This window comes from Telopea speciosissima, chromosome 9 (genome assembly GCF_018873765.1).
Source record: "Telopea speciosissima isolate NSW1024214 ecotype Mountain lineage chromosome 9, Tspe_v1, whole genome shotgun sequence".
Lineage (NCBI taxonomy): Eukaryota > Viridiplantae > Streptophyta > Magnoliopsida > Proteales > Proteaceae > Telopea > Telopea speciosissima.
In genome coordinates, this window is record NC_057924.1 from 1256848 (window position 1) to 1283947 (window position 27100).

Here is a 27100-nt window from a genome sequence, read left to right on the forward strand (position 1 = left end):
ATCAACTTAGGGTTCAATTGGTTTGGGATGGCCGTGTTTTTTAAAACCCAACCCAACCCTTGGTCCCCTTAACTCAGCCCAGGCCCAGCCCAATCCAACCTGGCCCTGATTGACCTTTGCAATACTTATGTATGATGTATATTTATTTCTATATTATATATGGGGAGAGGTTTTGTGCACGGTCATATACTAAATATTGGATGAGTGAAGAGCCATGTCGAGTACACAATTGTGCCCATCAAACGGTCATGCACAACCGTACTCAGACCTTTTTGCCATTATATGGTCATATATGTATTATATAATGGAAAAATATTATTGTAACCAAAGTTGATGGAAATATGTTGTAACCTACTATTTTGCCCTTTTTACCCTTTTAAGATAAGGAGTGTCGTTTGTTATACCTAGACCTGTTAACAACTCTTTATTATTCTCAAAAGTTCTTTCAAGTTAAAGGAATAAAAAAGTTCTCAAAAATAATTTGAAAATGACATATAATTAAGTTATTATCATGCACTTTTTCTAAGTAGATATATGTGAAATGACAATATTTACCATTAATGGAAAAAGAATTGTGTTATACAAAGTACTATCATGCAAATTGTATATTATATTAAAAAGAAAAAAAAATAAGATTACAAATTATTTGACATCTTGAGGGATGTCAATGAAAGAAAATAAAGATTACACACTTCTTTCAATGAAAGTAAAATCCTATCATTTTATATATTTTAATAATATAGGGTTAGGGCTGGCCAAGCTCAGACTGAGACCTTAGCCTAGGCCCGACCAAGTCTTACCCCAGGCTTGAAAATCTCAGCCCTGACGCAGCCCACAGATTGAAAAACCCAACCTAGGCTCTATGAGGTTTGAGTGGGCTCAAGCTCATCTGGCCAAACTTGCACCCCTTGGTCAATTGTATGCTAGGATTTAAAAAAGCGGAATCGGGACTTAAAATAAACTCCATTAATACGAATGACTTCCAATTTGAAGTGGTAAAGAATCGGAAATAATCGACTAGAAACAACAAAAATGGGAACAAGAGGGGACTATAAATATTTCTCTCACTGTTAGGTTTAAAGAGTTTTGACACAATTTTTGTAGATCTAGGTATCACGGTGCCTGTAAGAGGGCGTAGGAAACATCACCAAGTAGAGATCTTTTTCCCTTTTAATTTTGGTAGGAAATAACATATTTATTGATACTATCGTGCATTACACATAGATAGAGCATAAACTAACTCCATAATCCATGAATCAGAAATAGGTCAAATTATCGTACACAAAGTGGGGATGGAACATGGTAACTCATCCACAAATTGAGCGTTTCATAAACTATGGCCCATTTTTTTCAGCCTCTGTGATTAAGCATTTTGATTGAACTCCTAAAATAGTGAATATCATCACCAACTCCTGCTTTTTGTCAGGATCCAAAATATTTTTTCTTGATCCAATGAAAGAGAGATTCAATGGATTAAGAGATTCTCTCTTCACCTGAGAGCAAAGGAAATCTCGATCTTTTTCTTTTTCTTTTTCCTTTTCCACAGTGAGAGAAAGGAAGATTAAGAAAGAGCCAAGACAAGCCAGTACTGATATTAATTTATCTGTAATGATTAAAGGTAAGGGACGATTAATTTTGAATTATTGATGTATTTTATTGGGGCCCATGGGCCCAAGGAGGGGGATCTCCCAACTACCGAATATACCCTCCTACCATCACTTTTTTATTTTCCTTTTTTGGGGTCCTTTTACATAACCAACCAGAGGAACAGAAAGGAAGAGGAAGGAGGGGTATTTTTGTAATTAGATATCTGCATAAAAGCAAATGAGAAAATTTCTGGAAGCTTCTTCATCACTTTGCCATGTGAAGCAGTTACTACACACTTCCAAGTTCCAACGTTACAGCCATTGCTCACTCCACACTTAAAAGCTGAAGCCCAACAAGATTCACTCGGAAGTTTCTTCAAACCTACTTCCCAAAAGATATGCAGTTGAGCACTCCCAAAATCCCATTTTGAACCTTAGAATAGTACAGTGAGGAATGGTTTCACAACCCCTTATGCCCCCCCTGATATTCTTTTGAGTTTTGAATCTACAATTTCTTGACCCATTTTTTTTCAACAAATTTTTGCTTGTAAAATGGCGAAAACCAGCTATTGTGCAGCTCCTCTCATCCTTCTACTCCTTTCGACCTCCTCTTTAATGGTGGTGGTGGAGTCCGCCATTGGAGTAAATTGGGGAACCGTTTCATTTCACCGGCTCACTCCCTCCATTGTCGTCCGTCTCCTCAAGGACAACAAGATATCGAAAGTGAAACTCTTTGGTGCGGACCCAGATATTCTTTCAGTTCTTATGGGTACTGGGATTGAGGTTATGGTGGGCATTCCCAACGAGATGTTGTCCGACTTAAGCTCGTCCCCTAATGTTGCAGATTTGTGGGTTCGCCAGAATATATCCAGATATTTGGTTAGAGGTGGTGTTAATATCAGGTATGTTTATCAAGAAGTTTCCATTTTTTTTATTTACTTTGTTCGATTATTTACTCAGCCTTGATATTTTGTTTGGTATTTTAGGAAGGATAATTCAAGAACTCACTTTTCTAATCCGTATGTCTACTTTGAAGAACAAAATTCAAGCACCTGATCTTTTCTTTTGTGTTTTTTGGGGGTGGGGGTGGAGTGGCGTGGCTTGGCAATTTATGCTGACACAACAGCATGGAAGAAGAGTTAGGTGGGATGTGGAGAGGGATTGATCAATTGAAGACCATTTTTGACCATTTAAACTTGATAGTCATCCTCTACTGTCTAAACCATGAGAGATGTTGAAAAGGATCTGGTTTATTCAGTGATTTCCCATGTTTCAGGATGAATTCAATACCCATCCCCAGCATTAATGCACATAATCCAATGTCAAATAACATTATATGAATGGAAAAAGGGTCCATTATTCCTAACTTATTAGCCCTTATGAAATAACCAGATCCTTCTATTATTTTCTTTGACTCTCTTAACAGAGTTGAATCTTGAGAGGATTTAAAGGAATATTGGGCGGCGAGGGTTGGGATGGGCAGAAAAAACAAACTTTATGAAATAGACACTTGATGGCCTACTGAGAATTGAGCTTTGGAAGTAAAGACTAGCTGAAATTTGTAACCTCACAGAGATGTGTTTTTTTACCCATAGTTCTGCTGAATGAATGTTATATAAGCTTAGTGGTTATGTTGCACATTGATTTCGTGTTTGGTTAATTTAGTTCTGCCAAGGTTCTAAATTTTCCACTGGTGGTAACTGGCTTACTGCCTACTTTGTCTTGGCAGGTATATTGCTGTTGGGAATGAGCCATTCCTCACCAGCTATTCAGGTCAATTCCAATCCTATGTTGTCCCTGCTCTGCTCAATCTACAACAGTCCCTAGTAAAAGCAAATGTGGCAAATTTTGTAAAGCTAGTAGTCCCTTGCAATGCTGATGCATATGAGTCTACTGTTCCTTCTCAAGGAGCCTTCCGCCCTGAACTGACCCAAATCATGACTCAACTTGTTTCCTTCCTCAACTCGAATGGTTCCCCCTTCGTTGTCAACATCTATCCTTTTCTGAGCCTCTATGGAAACTCAGATTTCCCCCAAGACTACGCATTCTTTGATGGCACATCTCACTCTGTCACAGATGGGCAAAATGTTTATTCTAATGCTTTTGATGGCAATTTCGACACACTAGTAGCTGCTCTTAACAGAATTGGATATGGTCAGATGCCCATAGTCATTGGTGAGATCGGCTGGCCCACAGATGGAGTTCTGAGTGCAAATCTCACTGCTGCAAGGGCCTTCAACCAGGGTCTCATAAATCATGTCCTTAGTAACAAAGGAACCCCTCTGAGACCAGGTGCCCCACCAGTAGATGTCTATCTTTTCAGCCTTCTTGATGAAGGAGCAAAGAGCGTACTTCCTGGGAACTTCGAGAGGCACTGGGGGATATTCTCTTTCGATGGTCAGGCTAAGTACCCACTGAACCTTGGCTTGGGCAATGGGCTATTGAAGGATGCGGAGGACGTTCAGTACCTTCCATCAAAGTGGTGTATTGCGGATCCATTGATGGATCTCTCAGGTGTGGTTAACCATTTCAAACTTGCTTGCAGCGTTGCAGACTGCACAACACTCGATTATGGGGGATCATGCAATGGAATTGGAGCAAAGGGGAACATCTCATATGCCTTCAACAGTTATTATCAGCTGCAAAAGCAGGATGCACATAGTTGTGATTTCGATGGGCTTGGTATGGTCACTTTCCTTGATCCTTCCGTTGGCGACTGCAGGTTCCTTGTTGGGATCAATGACAAGAATTCTGGTGTCCGGCTACATCATGAATATTTTGCTGCTTGGGGTATATTATTGGGGGTTTCTGTTTTACTATGACTATCTGGTTTTCTATGATGTGAAATGGTTTCATAAGTGTGGTTTTTTCACGGTCCCTTCTTCTGAAACCGGTATGAGTTACTGCACAATACATATAGTGTAATACATATAGAGAGGGAGAAATAGATATGTATCGTTGTATTTTTTTACAGTCATGAGAACACAAAGTAGTTCATCATCATTTTGTAACTGTTATGATTCATTTGTGAAAGCTTCTCTCTTGGGAAACTAACGGATTTTTGGTTGAATGTTTGGAACACTTGAATGTGGTGCCTGTATTTTCTGCTTAAGCTGGAGGGAGACCTGATGTCCCAAGTTGGTGACATACTGTCTGATGGAGTTTGGGGACACCATGTTTTAACTGTTATCCGTTTGGCAACTTGATAAAACACCGTCATGGGTGCGTTGTAACCCAACTTCTGGGCATATAAAGGTATGGGAAACACTAGCTGTGGTGAGGGGAGAAAGGTATTTGCCAAGTCAAAAGAATAAAGCAAAGGGGATTAGTAGTGACTACTGACTAGTAAGTTTATCACCTTAGCCTTTATTCTCATCACCTTCACTACAGAAAAGAAGCAATCTCTCTCTCTAGTCAAACAGGTCCCAGCTTTAAGCTCCCTTGAGAATACTTCAGGTAATAATGGTGGACGATGACAAGTGGTATATTTATTTCAAAAATATACAATGAATAATTGGATTCAGCCAAAAGTAGAATCAAGGTCACACAAAACAAGTATCCGGAACTGTTAAAAAAAAGCAGCTTCTAACTCACTATTTACAGGAGTGTAAACTGAAATGCTAATGAAAGGAAGGAATGCTAGAAGACATCATATATATTGGGATCCAATTTGAATAAACTCTGTGTGAACCATACAACCCCTTTACTTGAAACCTTGATTGAGAGGCCATGCAGGAAGATGAAAACAATTGGTGAATAAGTATCGCTATGGAGCAGGGAATGTGAGAGAGCTAGAGTAGATGGATTGCTTGGTCTTGCATGGAATCGATGCAACCAAGATGAGCCAACACTTCTTTCACAGTATTAAGAAGTTCAATCTCTTCATCCTCAACTTCCCTCATGTGGGCTATCTCTGTAGCTAAGCTAGTTACTGCCAAATCCAGTTAAATAATCTTTTTGCCCTGGCACCTGAGTATTTGTATTAGATTTCCCTGTTTCTCCTGAACTTAAGAAATAAGAAGCCATGTCTGTTTCTCCTCAAAATGTCAGGACTCATGAATCCGAATGTTTAATCTTCTGAGCCAAATGGAGTGAGTGATCATGTGGAAGACATCAAACCTCTTTGGCGGTGCATTCACCACAAAATGTCTCTGCACTTGCTTTACTCTCCTCTGCATTCTTATATACTGTGTCTGTGAAATACGCATCAAAATGTTCTTTATGTTGGGGATGTCCCTTACTGGTATTTGAACAGAGAAAGAGTTCCAATTGAGAACATCACTGAAAGGGGTTATGTAATGGTCGGAAATTAACACTGGAACACATTCGGCATAGATGGCTTCAACGATTCTTGGGCTTGCAACCTCATACCCACTTGGGCATAGACAAAACCTGCTCTTCTTCAACATTTCTCTGTAAGATACCCCATCTGGTAGGTGATCATAGACCTGCACATCTCTGTCTTTATCTTTCCACTGCTTTAGAAGCAACAACCTTATGTGGCCATGCAAACGGCCAGCAAAGAATGCAAGAATGGATCGGCGAGAAGGAGAAGGACCGCCAATCAGACCTGTGATCTCACCAGTCCTGAGGTTAATTTCTGGGAAGGATGCGTCTTTAGAAGGATTGAATCCTTCCGAGGTGTTAGCATTGCACAGAACTCGTATGGAGTTGCTGAACAGTTGAGGAACGTATGTAGATGTACGTGGCCCCTGATTAGTAATACAACCAAAGATTCATTTATTTGTGTTGAAGAAAAATACGGGGAGGGGGGGGGGGGGGGTGGGATGGAATATGAAAAAAAAAAAGAGTAAAAAATATGGTTTGTAAGGCTCATGAGGTTTGCATACTTGAATTTAGGCTCTAATCAGGGACATGAAGTGGTAAGATTGAATTTTGACCGAGTTTTCCTTCACCCACGGTCAAGGGAATGATAAGGTGACATGACCGAGGCCTTCGATCGATGTTGAGTGAGAATTGTGCAAGGGGTGGGGGTATTATCGACTTCGTCTTATTGGGATAGCAAAAGTATGATACACATGTCATCCTCCAATCGAACTTGAAGCATACACGTATGGATAGGTGATCTAGGCTCGGCCATACCATGGTAGATAGTAAAAGCATTAAAGTGGCCTGAAATTAAACTTTAAGTTTGTATTATAACTAAGAGACAGGAGAAGGAAAGTGAATGTTTTACCCAATCATGGCAAGAAAGCATGAAATGATCAGCTCCAAGGCTTTGATTCCAGTAAGGATACTTGGAAGCAATAACGCCAATGTAGTCCATGACAGTGCGTCCTATAGAGTGGATCTCATGAGAACCAGGCACGAACAGAAACTCAACCATATTCACAACACTAAATGGGAGGAAGTAGACATGAGCTTTGTTAGGGTCACTGGTAAGATAAGGGTTCTCATTCTTCTTCTCCATCTCGTGAATGAATCGTCCTTCTGTGGAGTATATGCTCTTGCAAGGTCCATCATGAAATATGGGCGGTTCTCCTTCTTCGTACACAAATATCTTAAATACTTTCTCCATTTCTAGATAGCTCCTTTTGTTTTTTTTTAATGAAACAGTAAACATTAACAAAGTTAAGAACATTATAAGAGACGCATTGATAAACTAATGTTAAAAGCAAACACCAGAAAAAACGAGTAGAAACGAAAAAGGGCAGAGATGACACAAAAATTTAATATGGTTCACACACCAATATCATGTGCTACCTTGACAACAAGAACTTTTCTCAAAATCCCAACACAAAAACCCCGAAAATCACGCCTTTTCGGTTGCTTGTACAACAAGACGGTAAAACAAATATATATACTCTTATCAGCCCAAGCCCTCCGCTACCATCACAGACCTAAGAAAAAATCCCATTCGAATAGCCACAGAAAATGTTCAAAATAGGTACAAGAAGAATTGGAGTCACACATAACAATTAATAACTACTCGAGGTTGTAATTACCTGTGAAAAGCATGAGGGTTCCTATAGATTGGGCCTCGTGGGATGTAATCTGAGTCTGGATGATCAGTTGAGTTGAGGCTTCGGCTTTGAGCAGCAGCTTCTTTAATGGAAGCCCGTGCTCTTGCTAGATCAGCTTCAAGTCTCTCTAGTTTGCTAATAATTCTCTTTGTTGTAACTCTGGTGGGCTTGAAAACTTTTTTCAACCCTTTCTCCCAAGTCGCTGACATCTCTGGTTTCTCCTTCTGCTTGAATAAGGTTTCATGGTTAGGACAGTATATTAATGGAAGAAATAATAGGTGTATGGAAGAAAGAAGATGGGTTGGTGCATTGGGTGTTCTCAGTTCTTACCAATTGCGGAAGAAGGTTTGATTGTCTATGGAGGGGAACAAGTGAAGAAGAACAGTTAGTCGTGGAACAAATATGATCTCCAGAAAAATTAGAAGAAGACGAAGAAGTGTGAACACCATTACTCCATGTCCAAGAAGAAGACAAAGAGAACCCAAAAGGGCTCTCAGAAGTTTGAATGGAAACAATCCCAGAAACCACAATCAAAAGAACTGCTATTGATGAAATTAACAGAAACGAATGAGATAAAGAAACAAGAGAATGCCTCATTCTGTTTCTCCCTTTAGGCGGCGTTTGATACGTCTCTGTTTGTGTCCCTGTGGATATATGAATTTGAACTGAGAAGTTGGAAGTAATTTATTAAAAGTATTTGATCAGATAAAGATTCATTGCTTCAGGGAGAGTTGATTCCTTGCCGAAGCAAACGAGTATTGCGGTGCTGCTTATAAAAAACGAAATATTATTGCTTGAAAGAAGCAAGCAAGTATGATGCAGGGTGGGTTATCAAGATTTAGGGTGGAAAAATAAAAAAGAAAGTTTCTTAATCGATTTGAGATTTTTGGATCAATCTCAGACTAAGCTCACCTTCCTATATTTGGAAAGTAAATTTAGCTCAATCAAAGATTATTTCATATCTTTGGTGTATGAAAATAGTAATATTTTCAACTTTTATATTTGGAAAGTAAATTTAGCTCAATCAGTCAAGATGTCATACTAACAACAAAGATCTTTTCACATTCTTATTTTTTGGAAGGATTTTGACTGATTGAAATATCACAATCAAGAAGCATCCCCTTTTGGTAGGGGTGATAAACGGGTGGTTTGGTTTGGTTTGGTTTGGTTTCAGTCGGGTTGAATCGGTTTCAGTCTATTATGAGACCAAAATCAAATTATTAAGGAATTTCGATTTTTGGTCTGGTACGATTTATTTTGATTTTCAATATTGGGTTAATATCATTTTTTATCAGTTAGTTTTCGACCTTGAACCACATTGAAATTTTACATTCATAATCTATAGTGAAAAAAGATCTAATAAAAACAATTTAAATCATTTTCCCCAAATAAAAATGGAAACAAAAAGTAACGAAGAAATTGATTCGATGTGTTCATGTTGTGTAATCAAAACAAAGGGAAATATATTGTAAAGGGAAGATAACTAATATAAAAATCAATGGATTTGTAGAATAATCATTGTTACAAATCAAATCACTAATATGGATAACCAATTAGTGAGAAGGTAACTAATATTGCAATTATAAAATGAATCTTACTATCAAATCATTCATTTTAATGTCTAATTAATTTTGTATAGTGAACAAGGAAATCGATGGAAACATTGTTACAAATCAATTTCCATACTCATAACCTCATGCTCATTGATTTGTAACAATTTCCTTTACAACTAGAAATATACTCACTGATATTGAAATCAATGGATAACAATTCACTTATTCATTACCTCATTCACAATGATTTTTTTGTCGATTTTATTCGGTTCGGTTTCGATTTAGATATCAATTGGTTCGGTGCGATCTGGTTTTCAACCGATCCCGTCATACCCCAGCCCAAAACCAATCCAATAAGGATTGATTTGATCTGGGTTTTTCCGATCGGTTTTATTGATTCAGGCTAGGTTTTGATACCCCTATCCTTTGGATGATTTTGAAGAGTTTTCCCTTTAATTGGTTTTTATTTTAGTATGTCCTTTTTGCCAAGAAATCTACATACAGGTAACCTTGTTTAAATTTAATTTCTATACGAATTCTTAACCGTAGGTTTAGTTTTTTATTATTTAATCTTATCTATAGAATAGTTTAGATTAAGGTTTCAATTGAGTTTTGATTTCTGCTTTTGCTCATTGAAAGGAGAGTTGAGTTAATAAAAAATTGAATTTGCTTTGAGCAGGCACCCTTAGTGTATAAACCCTTGAAACCACAAAAAGTTTTACTGCATTTTTAAATTAAGAGTTGTAGTTTTCCCCTTGAAACAAAGTATCACTACAGTCTAAAAGAACTGCGACTTTCCCTTTCTCTCTTGTGTTCGTATTATGCGATAACACACACCTAGAAGAGTGTGTCTTGACACTCCCGATCCGTAGCTTCCAACGAAACTGCATTAAAGAAGAGTGATCACCTTCACCATCAAGGTAACTGGATTTTGGATTTTGGATTGTGGTGAACTGCAACCATTTGGGTATTTGGTTTGACCTGCTATCTAATTTATGAAGTAGACATGATGGGCTAATTCTCAATGGGCTTTTCGGCACAGGCTTGAGTGATAACTGTAAACGATAAGGATCATTCCTTACCTGCAAGGGCTAAGATATCAGAGTCCAACTATGCTTCCGCATATGATAATGGATCTGGCGTCACTTATGCTACTACAGATCTTATCTCCAACTCAACACTTCAATCTAAACCAGTGTTTGAGTCATCATCCAACTCTCTAAGGCTCAAGGATCATGCTAAGAAGTGTTCAAGATTAACACTAACACCTTGCACTTATCCTTGTAGATTCAACCCTTGTGTCGTCTCCTTTCTCTTTCTCTCTTAACTCTTCTCTTCCTTCCTTAAAACTTCAACATGGTTCGGATCAGGGTTTAAAATTGGATCGGATGCCAGGGATCAATCTAGATCCCGATTCTGGTTTTTAAACCCTGGTTCAGATATTGTTCCAAGAACCAGGCGAGTCATAAATGGATCAGATCAGATTAGAATCTCTCTCTCGCTCTCAGGCAATGAGCTTGAAGCACCAGACCTCTATAGACCTCTAGACGTTTCCCTCCGTTCTAACCATCAGGTCTATAGCCTGCCTCATGTTTGTTCTCAGCACTACCTACTTTCTTCTTGTAGTTGTGCCTGTGAGAGGGTCCTGCATTCTCCAAAACCCAGCAAGCATGAATTCATGGTGATCTTTTGGATGCCCAGTTTCCAAGGAACAAACTCTGCTTTGGTCCTGCCTTTGCGAAGCTGAAGCTTACAGTCTTCTCCAAGACATTGCCAGTTGGTGCAGCTCCTGTGGGAATGGAACGCCATGGCTTGACCCCAATACAATGCTCTAGCAGCTAGAGGACATGAGGTCCATATCTTCATCATCCTTTCTGATAGACAGCATCACCAGGACATCCACAATGGTGATCTTCACTTTCACTTTGTGGCCAACAAACATGGCTCTATCAATTGCTCCCTAGCACTTGAGAGCTTCAACCAGGAGAACATGGCAGAGGCATTTGATTATGTCCATACCGAGAGCTTGTCTCTCCCACATTGGCATGGGATATGGTATGAAATCATGCATTCCAAGTTGTTCCAATAGCTACTGTCAGACCCAGGATCATATACTGAACTTCACAATACAATGCCACGGCTAGTGATGAGATCAGGTTCTTTCCTAGCTACACACAACACATGTATTAGCAACAGTGCCAAAGAGGCCCTAGTTAATCTTTACCAGCTCCCAAGAAGTAATGCCCATGTCATACTCAATGGAGTTGACAACAAATGTTTGTTCATGATCCAGTGGCTGGAGCACAGTTTTGGAAACAAAATGGCATACCTTCTAATGTGAGCATGGTGATACGAGTTGCAGGGTGGTTGGTGAGGGGCAAAGGACACCCACTTCTCTACGAGGCCTTCTCATCAGTAAGCACATGCCACCCTGGATTATCTCTGCTTGTAGCTGGCTCAGGGCCTTGGGCAAAACATTATACAGATTTGGGTTCCAGAGTAAAGGTATTAGGTGCACTAGATCCTTCTCAGCTCTCTGAGTTGTACAATGCGTTCTATGTGTTTGTGAATCCTACCTTGAGGCCTCAAGGGCTTGATCTGACACTGATGGAAGCGATGCAATGTGGGAAGCCAGTGTTGGCAACCAACTTCCCAAGCATCACAGGCACAGTAGTGGTGAATGTTGACTTTGGGTACACATTCTCTCCCAATGTGGGTTCTTTATTGAGGCCTTGGAGCCAGCCATAAGAGATGGGCCAATCATTTTGCATAATAAAATGTGCAGGGCATATGCATTGTTGATGTTCACCGCAACAAAGATGGCTGCAATCTACGAGTGGTTCTTCCTCTGCATGAACAACAATAAATATTGCCAATATCCCCTTCCAACTGATTATTAGAAGAAAACAAGCCCCTTGTAATATATAGGTAAAAACACTAATGTTTCATACTATTTACACTGACACAAGGAATGTCGGGTGAATCAAGGTATGAAAGAGGGTTTAGATATGTATTTTTGGCTATACCAGCAAATTCCCACAGGCAAATGCACGTGTGACCTTTTGGAGAGAAAGAGAGAGAGATTTAATGACTATTTTGCAAGAAGGATTATGGCTTGAAATATTGTACAATAATTCTAAGATAAAGTATGTTTTTGAGACAAGACATACATTATACAGCCTGGCTGGGAGCTCTTTATGTCAAAGGCCTAAAACAATGCTTGAACAAAACTTTTCTTTAACCAACGCTTTATACTGCTACACTTCTTTGACCACACAGACAAGATTCAAGAGAGAGGTATGCCTCAAAACCAATTAAATAACCTTCCTGGAGAAATGAATACCAGTACCAATTATTTTATAAAAGCAGCATTACATGCACAAATTTGAGACCAACCCCTCTCCTAGAAACTTTACTGGACTGACATAATTTTTTTAAATACCTTTGCATCTCAGGACAATACCCTCAATCGATTACAAGAACTTCTCCCAATTGCCAACATTACAATATGAGTAAGTTTCAAAGAAGAAGAATTAAATAAGAGTTCTTACAACATTAGAAATACAGGGGTTTCATGCCAATCTTCTGCTTTGACCATGTTCAGAAATTTTTTCACTTTCCAATGAGGGTAAATGTCTTGTTTTTGTCATCTTTCATAATTTTTCAAACATTATCATTCCCACAAATAATTAGTGACTGTAGCCTGTGATTGTTATTAAAATATGACCAACTAATAAGTGTAATTCCAGTCTTTGCACTTATAGTCGTTCTTTATGTATTCCAGGTAGTTTCCATGATTGAGATTCACTTGAAATTTTGTTCACTGAATGATTAAGATATAAACAATCAAACCATTGCATTGCATTTTATTTTCCCTTCTAAAGAACCAAGTGTTACTTTTCATTAGTTGGTCATGCACATAATTTCATGATGGCACTTGTTAGATAGTGCAATTATCAACATCAAGTTGCGAAACGAAGTACAGAAATTCAGAGAAATACCACAAATCAAATGTAACCAATAGTAATAAGCATTCCAAAGAGAAAGATATACTACTACCTAGAACTGCAGTACATATCAAAGTAAAAGAGTGCAAGAAATTTTGGATAATTAATAACAAATCAGTGGAGTAGGCAAGAAGGCATTGTATGAAGCTGGACTTACAGAAAACAAGAAATTAGTATCCCAAATTCCAAATTTTGCATTCCAAAACTGAATACACAAAGAACATAAACAAATAGTCAATGCTACAAAGAAAATCTTCACATTCTATAATTGGCTTGGCGCACTTTGACCCTTTACATATATAACTCCAGAATTGAAATTGCAGTAAGCATGCAGAATACATACTTGGAGTATGTTTTACATATTTAAGAGTCATGTGATCATTATAAACTTGCTCATCTTCCAATTGCATGCAACATAAAAGCATTATTTGAAGGAAGGAGTCCATTGTGAACACCATGTATGATCTGGATTTTCATTTCAAGCAATAAACATGAGTTATTATAATGTTGGGTAAAACTGACAGAAAAAATCCAAATAAGGTAAATTACCAAGCAGAAAATGAATGATGTATACAATTAGGCATGAAAATCTCTTCAAAGGATCAAGCCAAAATTCAGGCTTTCATAATCATAACGGAGTCAACTCTGCCCAATGTTACAAAATGATTAGTCTCTAACAAATTAATGTTGGAGCAGGATACACAACTGCACAATGAATTTAAAGGATCTTCTGCCAGATGGAAAACTTCCATAGCGACATTGCATGAACTCAACGATACAAAGTTCTGCAAGAGGTTGTGCCACCCTATTTTACATGCTTTTCAGATCTTTTGGGCAACATGAAAACCACATAAACCACTGTCTGTCCCAACCCAGCTGCAGGCAGCATCTTTAGATACCCCTCTCTCCTTCATCAACTCCCGAATTTCAGTTACACCCTCCCACTTCCCAGCAGCTGCAAAAGTGTTAGACAAGGCAACATAAGCTCCAGGCCTCCCATCACTTCTCAACTTAAAGAGCTCATCGGCAGCAATAGCTGCCATTTCTACATCACCATGAAGCCTACATGCACCAAGCAGAGCTCCCCACACATCAGAATCAGGCTTCACAGGCATTGCCATTATGAACTCCCATGCTGGCTGTAGACTCCCAGCACGTCCTAGGAGGTCAACCATGCAAGCATAGTGCTCCACCCTTGGTTTTAATAAATAATCTCTCTCCATGCTGTTGAAGATCTCCTGCCCCTTAGCAACCAACCCTGCATGTCCACAAGCTGAGAGAGCACTAAGGAATGTAACATAATTGGGTTTAATTTGATACTCCCTTTGCATTTTGTTGAAGAGTTCAAGTGCTTCAGTAGGATTTCCATTCTTCCCAAACCCATCAATCATAGAAGTCCATGAAAAGACATTCTTTTCTGGCATATAGTCGAAAATTCTTTGTGCTTCCTCAGTCCTCCCACATTTTGAGTACATGTCTATAAGTGCACTACCCAATTTCACATCTGTGAAGAACTCAGTCTTCATTAATTGTGTTTGGATTTGTTGACCAATCTCAAAAGCAGACAAGATAGAGCAGGCCCCAATCACACTGACAAAAGTGGAGATTGTTGGGCGGAAATTGATTTGTTGCATGTCAATGTAAATTTCAATCGATTTCTTGGCGGTTTCAAGCAATTTGCTGTAGCCTTCAATCATTGCATTGAAAACTACAATATCTTTATCAATTGTCCTCTGGAATATTTCTTCTGCATCTGCCACAGATCCTTGTTTCATGTAACCATTGATCATTGCTGTAGAACAGATTACATTTTTCTTCAGTGTCTTATCAAACACTTTCCTTGCATAATCAACCTTTCTACTCTTTGCATATGTATCAACCAAAACAGTGAAGAGCACGTCATCCAATTGGACATCAGATTTTAGTATCTGGGCATGGATCTGTTTCCCAACATCACCGGACAAAATTACATTACACGTAGCGGTTGTAGACAGCTTCAAAATCATGGAAAACGTGAACCCATCTGGTTTTTCATCAGAGGAAGCGAGTCTGCGGATCAAATTCAGAGATTCTACTGGTTGGCCTTGTTTGAGGTAGGCTGCAATCAATGAATTATAGCAGGAGAGAGTTGGTTTGGACATTCGATCGAATACCTTTCGGGCATAAGATAAACAACCGGATTTTATATGTAGAATGAGGAGTTTGATAGAGATGTCTGTGTTGGGTGAAAATCCAATTTTGAGAATGTGGGCATGAATCTTCTGGCCATGGGAAGGGGAATCGGACCGGATGTAGTGTTGCAGAGCTGCAGATAGAGGGTTGGTATTTGGACGGGATATGTAGTCGTAATTTCGCGGGAAATTTATATATGTTGAGAATCGAAGTGTCCCATTTTTCATCTTCTCAAGTTCTCATCCCCCCCACCTCTGGCTATTGGCTCACGGCTAAACAGCGCTCAGCGGTGTTGAGTTTCCTCAGACTTCGGTTGGTCCTTTTTTGTTCACTGTTCGTGAGTCGTAAGGGACCGATCGATCATGTTTTTGGGCCATGGGTTCACAAATTAAGATGGGAACTGATCAGACTCAGTGAGGCACGTGAACTGTGGAGTGGGAGGTCGTTCTTGACTAACTGGCTAGCTAGTCTCGTCCTTAAGGAGCTGAACGTTGCCCTGGGGTTTGTCAAAAGATTCAACCAACAAGGGACAGCCACGCACGAAATGATCGACGTACCCTGATCTTTTCTGCCTTTCTAGGGGTGCATCGATCATTTTGTATCTCATGGGTGGTTGTGTCTGGACACAAGTATATATTGTACTACGCGATCACGCTATTTATCTCCATAAATGAATAAGTAAAAAAGAAAGGTTTCATACACGGTCGTGTAAATCATCTTTGTGAGAGTGTCTCTCACAAAGAGTTGAAAAAATCATAAATCCCCACCTATTAATTAATGCCTTGAAACCCCCCACCCTCTCACATACACGGGTTTATACTACTGTATATGAAACTTTTCCCATAAATATGTGAGAGGATCTCTCACAAGGAATTCAAAAAGTCATAAATCCCCACCCATTAATTAATGCTTTGAAACTCCCACCCTCTCACATACACAGTTTGTATGAAAACTTTTCCCAGTAAATAAATAAATGAAAATATTCTTTGTCTGGGAGTATGGCTCTTGCAACAGGGCATCAAACGAGACGTCATTTACATATTTCATGAGGGTGGTGTGGTCATTTGTTCCTCACCCGTCCCATGTGTCATACTGGCATCAGTACATGATGGATACCATTGATGATACCTTGAATTAAATCCATGGTCACTCAGTAGAGTGTGTTTGTTTGGAAATGAACACTATTTGTTATGCCTTAGAACTCTTAAACAGGACTTTTACCAAAAAAAACAACCCTCTTAACAGACTCCCATTGTCCTAATGCTAGCTAGAATCATGATTCAAGTAACTAGAATCAGCTTTCATCAAAAAATAAAAACGTAACTAGAATCAGCACTGGAATTGACCTCTATTAATTCTGATTGGAAATGAATGGAATCGATCTGAATCCTAGAAATAAAGTATGAATAGGTCAATTCTGATCCGATTCATCCCAAAACACGATTTTATTCTGATTCCTCAAACCATGGGTGGAAACAATCATCCTAATTCAATTCAAATCCAATCCCAATTCAACTCACCCGAGTTTGGAGTTTGGACATAAAGAGGATCCTTAATCAATGGTTGAACAAGGAACCATTTGCTAAGGGTGGTGGCAAATTCGAGTTGATTTAGTATAATGTTCACATTGTAATCAACTAGACCCAATTTGGATCCTGATTTCGAGTTTTGAATCCTTGGTATCACCCACCCATCGTCATGGTCTTAGGTTAGGTATGGGCATCGCCGCATCAGGGTACAAAATGGATCGGCTGTATTAGGCTGGATCAGCTCATTTATTCGTTTTACCCTCAAAATATTGATACCTTCCTTTTTTTAACCATCATACCATCTATACTGATACCATCACTATAGTATCAGTATCAATATTCCTTTTAGTTAGGGATGTAAATGAATAGTTGAAATTCGTTTCCGTATCCGTGTCTATATCTGTTTAACACTATCTGAATCCGTCTGAAAGCTAAACGGATACGGATACGGATAGGCTATAGCTACCCGAAAAGCTATATTTACATGTAAACGGATAAAATATCCGATCCGTATCCATGTTCGTATCTATTTAGCACTATCTGAATCCATCCAAAAACTAATCGGATGTGGATGCGGATTGCACTATCCGAGCCGAATTCGATCCGTGTACATCCCTATTTTTAGTACTTCTCTAAAATCAATGCTTATTACAACAAATAAGATCAAATTCCCCTACACCAGCGGTGAATGGGATGACTGTGAGAGGACAGGAATGGGTATTAAGATGGTATTTTGAAATATATTAAAACCCTAGAAGGGGTTACGGTTGATGCAGTCCTCTATGGGTGGCGAAAAAATTGTCCCAAAAAACCAAGTAAAAACTGGAAACCACAGAGAATTCTTTATTTATCATTATCTCTGCCCTGTATCGTCTTCTACAACTCAACTACTCTTCCCGGTCTAGTGTCTGATCCACCGTGACTCTATGAGTAATCTCTGGAGTGTGAGACTTCTCTCCGAATCAGTCATGAATGCGGAAATTCAACCTTCTAAGCCAGATAGAGTGAACGATCATGTGGAAGACATCATACCTCTTGGGAGGATCATTCACCACGAAATGCCTCTGTACTTGCTTCACCTTCTCCTGCATTCTCAGATATCGATCCTCAGGAATACCCAGTAATATCTTCTTAAGATTAGGGATTTCATTCACCGAAACCTGGATAGAGAACGAATTTCAGTTCAGAACATCGCTGAACGGTAACACGTAATTCTGTGAAATCAAAACCGGCACACACTCTGCGTAGATAGCCTCCACGATCCTTGGGCTCGCAACTTCATGTCCACTCGGGCAGATGCAAAACTTGCTCTTGTTCATCATATCATGGTAAGATACTCCTTTTGGTAAGCTTTCGTAAACTCTCACATCTTCATCTTTTTCTTTCCAGTGTTTTAGCAGTGCTGGCCTTATACGCCCATGGAGAGGACCGGCAAAGAATGCCAGAATTGGACGAGAAGATGGTGGAGGGTCTCCGATAATACCTTTGATTTCCCCAGTTTTCAGATTTATTTCAGGAAACGATGCGTCCTTTCTAGGGTTAAATCGTTCTGAGGTATTCGCATTACAGAGAACCCTAATCGAATTGAAGTAAAGCTGATGAACATACCATGTTGCTCTTGGCCCCTTCACATAAAAGAATCAGAATCATCAAAAGTTCCATTTTTTAATAGTTTCAGTTGAAATTGAAGAAGATACGAAGGTGAATTTTATCGTAACTTACCCAATCATGGCAAGAAAGCATGAAATGATCCGCTCCCTTGCTCCGATTCCAGTAAGGATATTTCTCAGAGACGATCCGAACATAATCTACGACGGTACGTTCAAGGACGGCTTTATCACTGATTAAGGGGTCGAAGAGATGTTTGATGATCATAACGACGCTGAAGGGAAGAAAATAGACATGGGCTTCACCAGCGACTCGGGTGCGAAATTTGGTATCGAGCTCCATCAAGTGAATGAACAGTCCTTCCATGGAGTATATGTCCTTGCAGGGACCATCATGGAATATTGGAGGTTCACCTTCCTCATACACGTAGATTCTGAAAAGCTTTTCCATTGACAGATAACTCCTACACGATACAAATTATATGAACACCAATAAGAAATAGCTCAGTGGGCACACAGACAGAGGAGAGAGAGCATTTCTAGATAAACCTGCATGTGATTCTGAGTTACCCAAAATGGAATTAATATAAGGAAAGAATCCAGATTCCAGAATAATAGAAGGGGAAGAAGAAGCAGAAGAAGAGATTTTTTGTTTTTCTTTTCTGTTTCTTTTGCTAATACCGATGTATCGTCGGTGCACTGGTTTGGTTTAAACACTCATAAATGCAAAGCAGAGCCATTGCTCAGTACATCACATTGGTATTTCAACTCCCAACTGGGGCTGAACCAAGAACCAAGAACCGAGTCAACCACATTGATCACTTAGTACTTAATTTCTATGTATCTTATAATGGGTTCTTTGATTCTTGTATTCCGTGTTAGGAGTTTAGATCATGGAGATAGACTATAGCAATTATCAGAGTTCTTTGGTGAAAAAGGAAACAAATTGGTTAACTCAATCTAAATGGCAGATATCTTGTCTTATCATTACCGGTGAAATACGAAAGGGTTCCAATAAATGTTGCCATCAGGGATGTAATCTGGATCTTGATGAGGTGATGATGTATTGCCAGACAAAACAGCTTCTTTAATGGAAGCTCGAGCGCCTGCAAGACCTGCTTCAAGCTTCTCTACTTTGCTATCTGTCCCAGACCTCACACCGACCACATCTGAAACTTCTAATACGTCTTGCTTTCTTCTTCTATCCTCTGTTGAAAAGGAAAAAACAGAGTCTTGACCCTTGAAAACTAGATTTATGTCATTGCCAAACCACAGAAACAAAGAAAAAATGTTTAAGGAAGAACATACCCATTGAACACCATTCCATCCCCACTGAGAAGATGACAAAGATACCCAAGACTAACTCTGAGAACCCACTGTAAATACAACTACGGGAAGCAGAACCAGAGGAGCTAAAACTAAAACAAGGGTATATAAAGAAGAAGAAGAAGAAGAAGAAGAGGAAGGGGCTTTGTTAGGATGCCTCATATCACTCTTTTATTGTTCTTGACTGATGTCTGAATCTGAAGAGAAGTGGTTATCGTTCGACTACATTTGCTAAGCAAGTGGGGAAGAATTGCAAAGAACTCTGTTCTTATATTTCTAGTGAGAAATCAATTTTAAGTATGGACACACGATAGCACTCTGTCGTTGACGAAATCTTGTAATGAGAGGTCTACGAGGTTTTCTAGTTTTAATGAATAAAAAGAAGTCTTTCTACCAAACTAGATTGAACGAATCTTATTATCCATTAATGAAGATGTTTTATAATACTGTTATGTTGAAAGTTACTTGGACTCTAGGCGGACTTGGCTCCTGTCCAGCACTCTACTCGGGCTGCACATGCAGTGTCGGACAGAGTGAGGCGTGAAAAGACCGTCTCACCTCTACCCAAGCAAGGGTGAAGCGATCTTTTCACACCTCACTCTATCCGGTACTGCACATGCAGCCCGGGCAGGATGCTGAACGGGATCTTTTTGGGACTCTAGGCCGGGCCAAAAAAATCCGAGACTGTCCAAGGCCTACCCAAAGAGCATTCCAACTTGTTCAAAAAATTCTGGGCTTGGCCTCTCAATTACACGGTTAGTGTAGACAAGTTTGTTTCCACGGTTAGGACTCAATTGTACATGCCAAATTTGAATTATATACCCTCATAGTGTCCAATTAAAGAGTGTCAATCGGTCAATTTGGTTCGGTTTTGGTGGAGCTGAATCGGTTTTGATCATTTAATAGGGCAACCTGAAACTTAACCATTAAGAAGTCTTCAATTTTGGTCTGGCTTCTTATCAGATTTTTTGTTATGGATTCGTAATTGGCCGGTTACTATCGGATTTGGATTTGATACGATCCGATTTTGAGTTTGCATGTCCTATTTTCTATGACTGATGAATTTGGTAGTCCCGGATTGGTTTCTACTGGTTCCATAAAACCTCAAGCTGAAGACAAACTGTTAAAGGTCTCGTTGGATTCAGTCTAGACTGAACCGATCTTTATTTGTCAGCTCGACCAACTCGGACTGAACTTTGAGACCCTTAATATATCCATGAACCCTATCTATACTCTTAAATTTCCGTTGTTTTATGCTACCATGCAAACTCTTCCAACCATGGTTTGAGGTATCGGTATCAGATTCACCATATCGGCAATCCATTTTGCTATTAGCACAAGCCAATCCAGTATCGATATGATCAGCATAGGCCAACCAGTCTACAAAGGTAAAATGTCAACAAAAACTCGATTTGTTAGGAAAATCAGGGCAAAACTTTATGATACAAGCTGATTTATGTCCATCTAAGATTGTCGATACCCGATCCAATATCGTACACTAAGTTAAATTTGAAACTCAAATTCAATCATATATACCATCTAACCATCCCATGCATATCCATGCACGAGTCCATGTACCATTCTATAGTCCCAAATTTTCATTGGTCATTTTAGCAAGGGATTGGCTATCTATATTTCATCTGAAACTTGGGATCTTTGTCCCCTCTAGTTTCTTGCCCGGGCCAGTTCCCCCAGTGCCTATAATAAAGGGGGGCGTAATGACAACACTACCCGCCCAGGTGGGATCCACCCTTTCTTATTATAAGCACTAGGGGGAACTGGGCCGGACAACGAACTGGAGGGGATAATTTTCCCTGAAACTTGACTAAACAATTCATTGAGGATAAAGTTCCAATCCAGTTCCTCTGCACGTACGTGCAGGGGCACATGCACATATATGTGAGAGGTAATCACCTGTCCCATTTTTGCCATTTACAAGGGGAGGAGGGGTTATTATGAGGGGGAAAAAAAAGCGACAAGTGGTTGCTTCACACATGTACGTTTCACCTGCACGTACATGGAGATGATCCATATTTTTTTGGGTAATTTACACATACCACCCCTGAGGTTTGATGAAAGGATAATTTTACCCCCTAGTTTTGAAAAATTCTGCGTACCCCCCTGAGGTTTGCAAACAGTAACAAATAAGCCCATTCCGTCAGTTTATGACTAACACCGTTAAAAATACGATGTGAATTGTCAAAATTGCTCTTGCAAGAAACAAAAAAAAAAAAACCTGCAACTCATCTTACCCAAATCGATTGGGGAAGATGAGTTGCAAGTATCCAAATACTCACAAAGCATACAGTGATCACATTCCCATATTCAGAAACAATTTGGTTCATCCCAATCAAGGCCATTCGATACACAAGAACTCCATTGAAGTAAAAAATAAAAAAAAATTGGAAAACAGCAAGAGAAACAAACAATAAGTATGGCCGATTCAATCCAAAATTCAGATTCCAAAGTCTCAGATGGGCTCAATCAAAGAAAGAGCAAAAACCCATATGTCGTTCAATAATGAATTAATTTAGGTCTCATTCTCCAGTTCTTCGTCTCTTCTGCAACAAACTCTTTCCAATCTCGAAAGAAAGAAAAGCGTCGAGGCAAGCATATTGAACTTGATCGTATGTGAGCCACTCTGCATCCCATCTACTCATCGTTACCTTCTCGGGCTTCCCTATTTCTTTTCCAAGTACCTCTCTTGTTAGCTCTTTCAACCCAGAACTCCTAAGCTTCGGCATACTCAACCTCTTTGCAGCCAAGGAACGAAGATCCAGATTGTTCAAGACATTCAATTCGTGATCCTCCAATAGCCTCTCGACATCCTCCTCGATTCCTACTCCAACAAACTTCAAATTCGGGTTTTTCAAGAAATCGATGAGAGAATTGGGTATGTGATCTGCGTAAAGGAGTTGAAATACCAGACAAGTGCGTTCCACGCAAAGCTGTAAAATGGCAACCTTGTACTCAACACTGCGGCTGAAACTTGGATGCCATTCGACATCAAGACCCACGACGAGCTGCTTGTGATCGTTCCAATGTTGAAGTATCCAGTTTGAGCAACTATTATTCTCCTCATGATTCCCCAGAAGAAAGCCCAACTCATCTTCCCCTTTTTCAAACCCTAAAAGATTTGGGGAAGATGAGGGGAAATCGAATTGCAACCTCTAGAACCGTCTCAAACAGCTTGAAATCTCCATATTTGGTGTCGCTTAGGTCTGCTGGAACGATCCAAAACACCACATCTCTAGAAATCAAGTGGTCTTTGGACTACAGATTTCTGAAATTGAAATCAACGGTAACTGCAGGCTTAGCTTCAATTTTGGTAGGTTGTAGATGTTGCTAGAAATTGGGTTTTGATTTGGGATTTTTTCCCAATTTGAAACCCTAAATTCCTTAAGGGTTGAAAGGGTTTTGAAACCTACAACTCATCTTCCCCAATCGATTTGGGGAAGATGAGTTTTTTTTTCCTTTTTTTGCAAGGGTAATTTTGTCAGTTCACCTCTTATTTTTAACACTGTTAGTCATAAACTGACAGAATGAGCTTATTTGTTACTGTTTGCAAACCTAAGGGGGTACGCAGAATTTTTCAAAACTGGGGGGTAAAATTATCCTTTCGTCAAACCTCAAAGGTGGTATGTGTAAATTACCCTTTTTTTTTTTTTTTTATGAAAGTGGAATCACACAAACCACGCACCAATCCCAAAAGGTTAACCGTAGAGATGATCCATTTATCATTACCTATTGTAGGAGAAGCAGTTAAAGATGTTAATTGGATTTGAAATTTGACACTCACATACGATTTACCCCAAAAAAATCGTGCAGTATTAAGTCCAGTGGCTACAAGAGAGAGCGCTATCGAGTTAGATAAGAGTTAGACCCTGCAAACGCTAGCCAAAATTCGTGGACATAATCCCTTGGGTCCCAACCCAAGGTTCACAATCAAATTGAAACCATCCATGATGATCCAACTCAAATTGCAACCTTTCTAAATCCTGTTTTTGGCTATCTTTGGATTTCAAACTAAGAATGGCAGAGAAAGTTTCAGAGTTTGAGACATTAAGAAGAGCCATGATCTTGTAATATTTGTTACTTGAGAATATGTTATGTGTCGATTTTTATTTAGGTGTAGTTCTTTGTGATTAGAGTTAGTTATTATTAATTTATTATTAATTATATGTATCTACAGGATGGTGGTTATTTATTAAATGTAGCTATTAAAAGTGGGATAAGTTCAGAGAGATATTTTAGGAGTTAAGAGAAATTGTAGGAGTAGCGAAATGGGTAGTTAATATTAACCGTGTATTTATTGATGTATGAAGAAATAGAAAAAAATGAGAAAAATATTAATTAATTCTTAAGAGTTTATCTTGAGAGAGGATTGACGACCTCCCAATTGCGCCAGGACGCCATTGCTTCGTCTATAAAACAAACTCTATCCCAAATTTATCTCTCTCTTCCTCTCTTTCTATCCTTACTATTTCTCTTTTATTTTATTTTATTTTCAGATTATCTTACACGTAACAGAATATGCATAATGAAGTGAGATCAAGGATACAAAACTATGAATTCAGTTTAGTTAAGGTCCATAAGGATAGGGAATTGAAGGAGGGGTGAAGAAGAAGAAGAAGAACAAATTTTCACTTGGGAGTGGATTACAGTAATATTAATTACTAATTAATCAATACTTGTAACCCTTAACGTACAAACTCTCAGAAGCCAATTCTCCACCAGAACCACCGGAATACTTGCCAAGGGTAGCCTCAGAGTTAGACTTGCACCTTCCCAAGAATATCTCTTGAGCTTTGCTCACATTCTCCTTCTTGCCAGCCCATGTCTTGAGTGTGCTCTGCTGCAGAGCTCTCCCAAAGGAAAAGGACAGCGTCCATGGCTTCAATACTTCCAACTTGTTCATGGCGTTTAGATTCAGTGTTGCTTCCTCCTCACTCTGCCCTCCCGACAAGAGCACAATCCCCGGCACCGCCGGTGGCACTGTTCGACGTAATGCCGTAACCGTGTACTCTGCAATCACCTCCGCAGCCACCGGTGGAGTACTAAAATTAATGAACTAATAATATATGAAGCAAACCCAACAATATCTATAAACAGAGGAAATAAGTCAAACAGGTAGAGGATGGAAAATTCTCTCATTCACCTTGGGGCTATCAGAGCTAGGAATGACCATATTGGGTTTAAGGAGAGTTCCTTCCAGAAGCACATGGTGATCGTTAAGCGCTTTATAAACAGCGGCCAATACAGTCTCGGTGACGGCGGCGCATTTCATGATGTGGTGGTTGCCATCGGTGAGAATCTCCGGTTCAACAATGGGGACAAGCCCGTTCTCTTGGCAGATGATGGCATAACGAGCTAAGCCCTGAGCGTTCTGTTGGATAGACAGCTCGGATGGTTCTGTGGGACCAATCTTAAGGACGGCACGCCACTTGGCAAAACGGGCACCAGCCTTGTAGTATTGCTGGCAACGAATGGCAAGGGAGTCGAAACCTTGGGTAGTGGTCTCACCGTTGGTGCCAGCGATGTCGACGGTGCCCTTATCGACTTTGATTCCAGGGACAATGTTGTTCTCTTGGAGGACATCCACGAAGGGCTTCCCATCGGTGGTCTTTTGGTAGAGTGTCTCTTCGAAAAGAATGACACCAGAGAGGTAAGCAAGGGCGTTGGGAGAGGTGAAGAGAAGCTCTCGAAGGGCTTGTCTGTTGGACTCTATATTTTCAACGTTAATGCTAGAGAGTCGCTTGCCAATGGTTCCTGTGCTCTCGTCTGCAGCAAGAATGCTCTTCCCTGGTGTTGCTATGTACTTGGCATTCTTTATCAACTCGTCTGAGAAGTTAATTACCAAAAAAACCCAATTAATTAAGCTCTTTAAATGAATGGTTATGTATGGAATATGGGTAGAATTTTAATACCTGCGTACTTTCCTATGAAGGCCGACATCTCTAGCTCCTCGAGCTTTAGGGTGGAATTAATGGATAATCCTAATATGATATGGAAGTGGGAGAGAGAGAGAGAGAGAGAGAGAGAGAGAGAGAGGGAAAAATGCGAAAACCAATATAAGCAGTAACCATTATATATAGATCAGCAGTGGAGGAATATACCAAAAGGATCCTCAAGCAAGAATTGACACTTGTCACAGGATTAGCCCATGAAGAGTTAGCGTGATTGGATAGAGCAACGAGTGATAACCCTCACTGCCATGTCACTGCCAGCTGGTGCAAACCTGGACCTTTTTAAAAAAAAAAAAAATAATTCTCTCTCTTTTGACATAACTCAATTAACGATGAGGTTTGGTTGGCGTAGACTATAAACTATTTCTTAGGAACTTTCGATCGACCTTTTTGGATTCCCTCGTCGTAGCTGTTGTCTCACTTCATTGTTTGTTTTTTTAATTTAAAATTTCATAAATATGAACCATGCATGCAAAGTCCAAACTGTTGATTCAGAGTATGGGCTCTCCCTTCGTTTACAGCTCACATCGATCAGAGTGGCCATTGCTTGTTTATGTTCTGTCACAATGACTAGGAGTAACTAATAGGGGTAAAACGGTCATTCCTTATCTTGTTGTGTCTCAAAAACATGATTTTGTCAAGCAGCTCGACAATAGAGGATTCAAATTGTAACTAGTAAGATATGTTTCCTCCGATGTATTAACAAAATTTGCAAATTACTTCTCTCTCTCTCTCTCTCTCTCTCTCTCTCGGCTGGTCTATCCTTGCATAGTCATCGTACGAAGTTGCATGGGCTTATCATCTCTCTCCTTTCATCCACACTGTACGGGATTTGTGTACGAAGCAACAGTAGTAGTTTGTATCAATGACTATATATGTAGCAATTAAAGAAGTTATGTACGCACGAGTAGTTATTAGTATTGTAACTAGATGTCGTTAGCCAAACTGATTTGCAATTGTAACTATTAGAACTTTTGGAATTTCTAAAATATCTCTAAAAATGTGAGGTATTGCTTCATCACCCAAGGAGGGACAACATAAAGCCAAATCCACTATTTTTTTCGCCCATCTTTTCTTTTTATTTTCTTTATCATATCACATTTCTCCTACCATTTTTTTTCTTTCTTTTCTCTATTTCTCACCCTTGTTCCTATACATGCCAAAAGTTCTAGAACTTATGAAACGCATTAAATCAAACCTTTTAACCTATCTCATATTAGGGTGGTCCAATCTAACACCCATACAGTAAACCAGACCCCAAAAACCCCAAAACAGATAGAACACATTAAATCAAACCCTTTAACCTATCCCATACTAGGGTGGTCCGTCCAATCTAACGCCCATACACTAGACCGGGTACCATTAGGCAC

General features: G+C 39.5%; 6 protein-coding genes and 1 pseudogene across 7 annotated transcripts; 2 read left to right on the forward strand and 5 right to left on the reverse strand.

Annotated features, from left to right (window-relative positions):
* Nucleotides 1-561: 561 nt before the first annotated feature.
* Nucleotides 562-25752, reverse strand: LOC122639384 (fructose-bisphosphate aldolase, cytoplasmic isozyme 1-like). 2 transcript variants are annotated; one of them, XM_043832228.1, is made up of 4 exons: nt 25692-25752; nt 24920-25605; nt 24445-24808; nt 562-588 (listed from the first exon to the last, which is right to left on the reverse strand). In XM_043832228.1, exons 1-3 carry the CDS (start codon nt 25717-25719, stop codon nt 24449-24451), a joined length of 1074 nt encoding a protein of 357 aa, XP_043688163.1. In that variant the 5' UTR covers nt 25720-25752; the 3' UTR covers nt 562-588; nt 24445-24448. The 2 variants fall into 2 exon arrangements, with proteins under 2 accessions (XP_043688163.1, XP_043688162.1); XM_043832227.1 differs by lacking the exon at nt 562-588 and having other exon boundaries at nt 24311-24812; nt 24924-25605.
* Nucleotides 2034-4667, forward strand: LOC122639382 (glucan endo-1,3-beta-glucosidase 6-like). The gene is made up of 2 exons (XM_043832224.1): nt 2034-2488; nt 3316-4667. The coding sequence occupies exons 1-2, from the start codon at nt 2139-2141 to the stop codon at nt 4406-4408; spliced, it is 1443 nt and encodes a 480-aa protein (XP_043688159.1). The 5' UTR covers nt 2034-2138; the 3' UTR covers nt 4409-4667.
* LOC122639383 (probable glycosyltransferase At5g03795) lies at nt 5355-7787 on the reverse strand. The gene is made up of 3 exons (XM_043832225.1): nt 7553-7787; nt 6784-7138; nt 5355-6298 (listed from the first exon to the last, which is right to left on the reverse strand). The coding sequence occupies exons 1-3, from the start codon at nt 7777-7779 to the stop codon at nt 5633-5635; spliced, it is 1248 nt and encodes a 415-aa protein (XP_043688160.1). The 5' UTR covers nt 7780-7787; the 3' UTR covers nt 5355-5632.
* LOC122640203 lies at nt 10801-12148 on the forward strand (the record flags this gene model as incomplete). Its single annotated transcript, XM_043833353.1, is given in 6 exon segments — nt 10801-10941; nt 10943-11264; nt 11267-11303; nt 11305-11393; nt 11396-11839; nt 11842-12148. Coding segments are annotated over 6 exon segments (1215 nt in total), but the record flags the coding sequence as incomplete, so codon positions are not given.
* On the reverse strand, nt 13592-15642 carry LOC122639381 (pentatricopeptide repeat-containing protein At1g28690, mitochondrial). The gene has a single exon (XM_043832223.1). It carries the CDS (start codon nt 15527-15529, stop codon nt 13952-13954), a length of 1578 nt encoding a protein of 525 aa, XP_043688158.1. The 5' UTR covers nt 15530-15642; the 3' UTR covers nt 13592-13951.
* LOC122639385 lies at nt 17739-18893 on the reverse strand (annotated as a pseudogene).
* On the reverse strand, nt 22261-23840 carry LOC122640204 (Werner Syndrome-like exonuclease). The gene is made up of 2 exons (XM_043833354.1): nt 23697-23840; nt 22261-22787 (listed from the first exon to the last, which is right to left on the reverse strand). The coding sequence occupies exons 1-2, from the start codon at nt 23838-23840 to the stop codon at nt 22302-22304; spliced, it is 630 nt and encodes a 209-aa protein (XP_043689289.1). The 3' UTR covers nt 22261-22301.
* Nucleotides 25753-27100: the final 1348 nt, after the last annotated feature.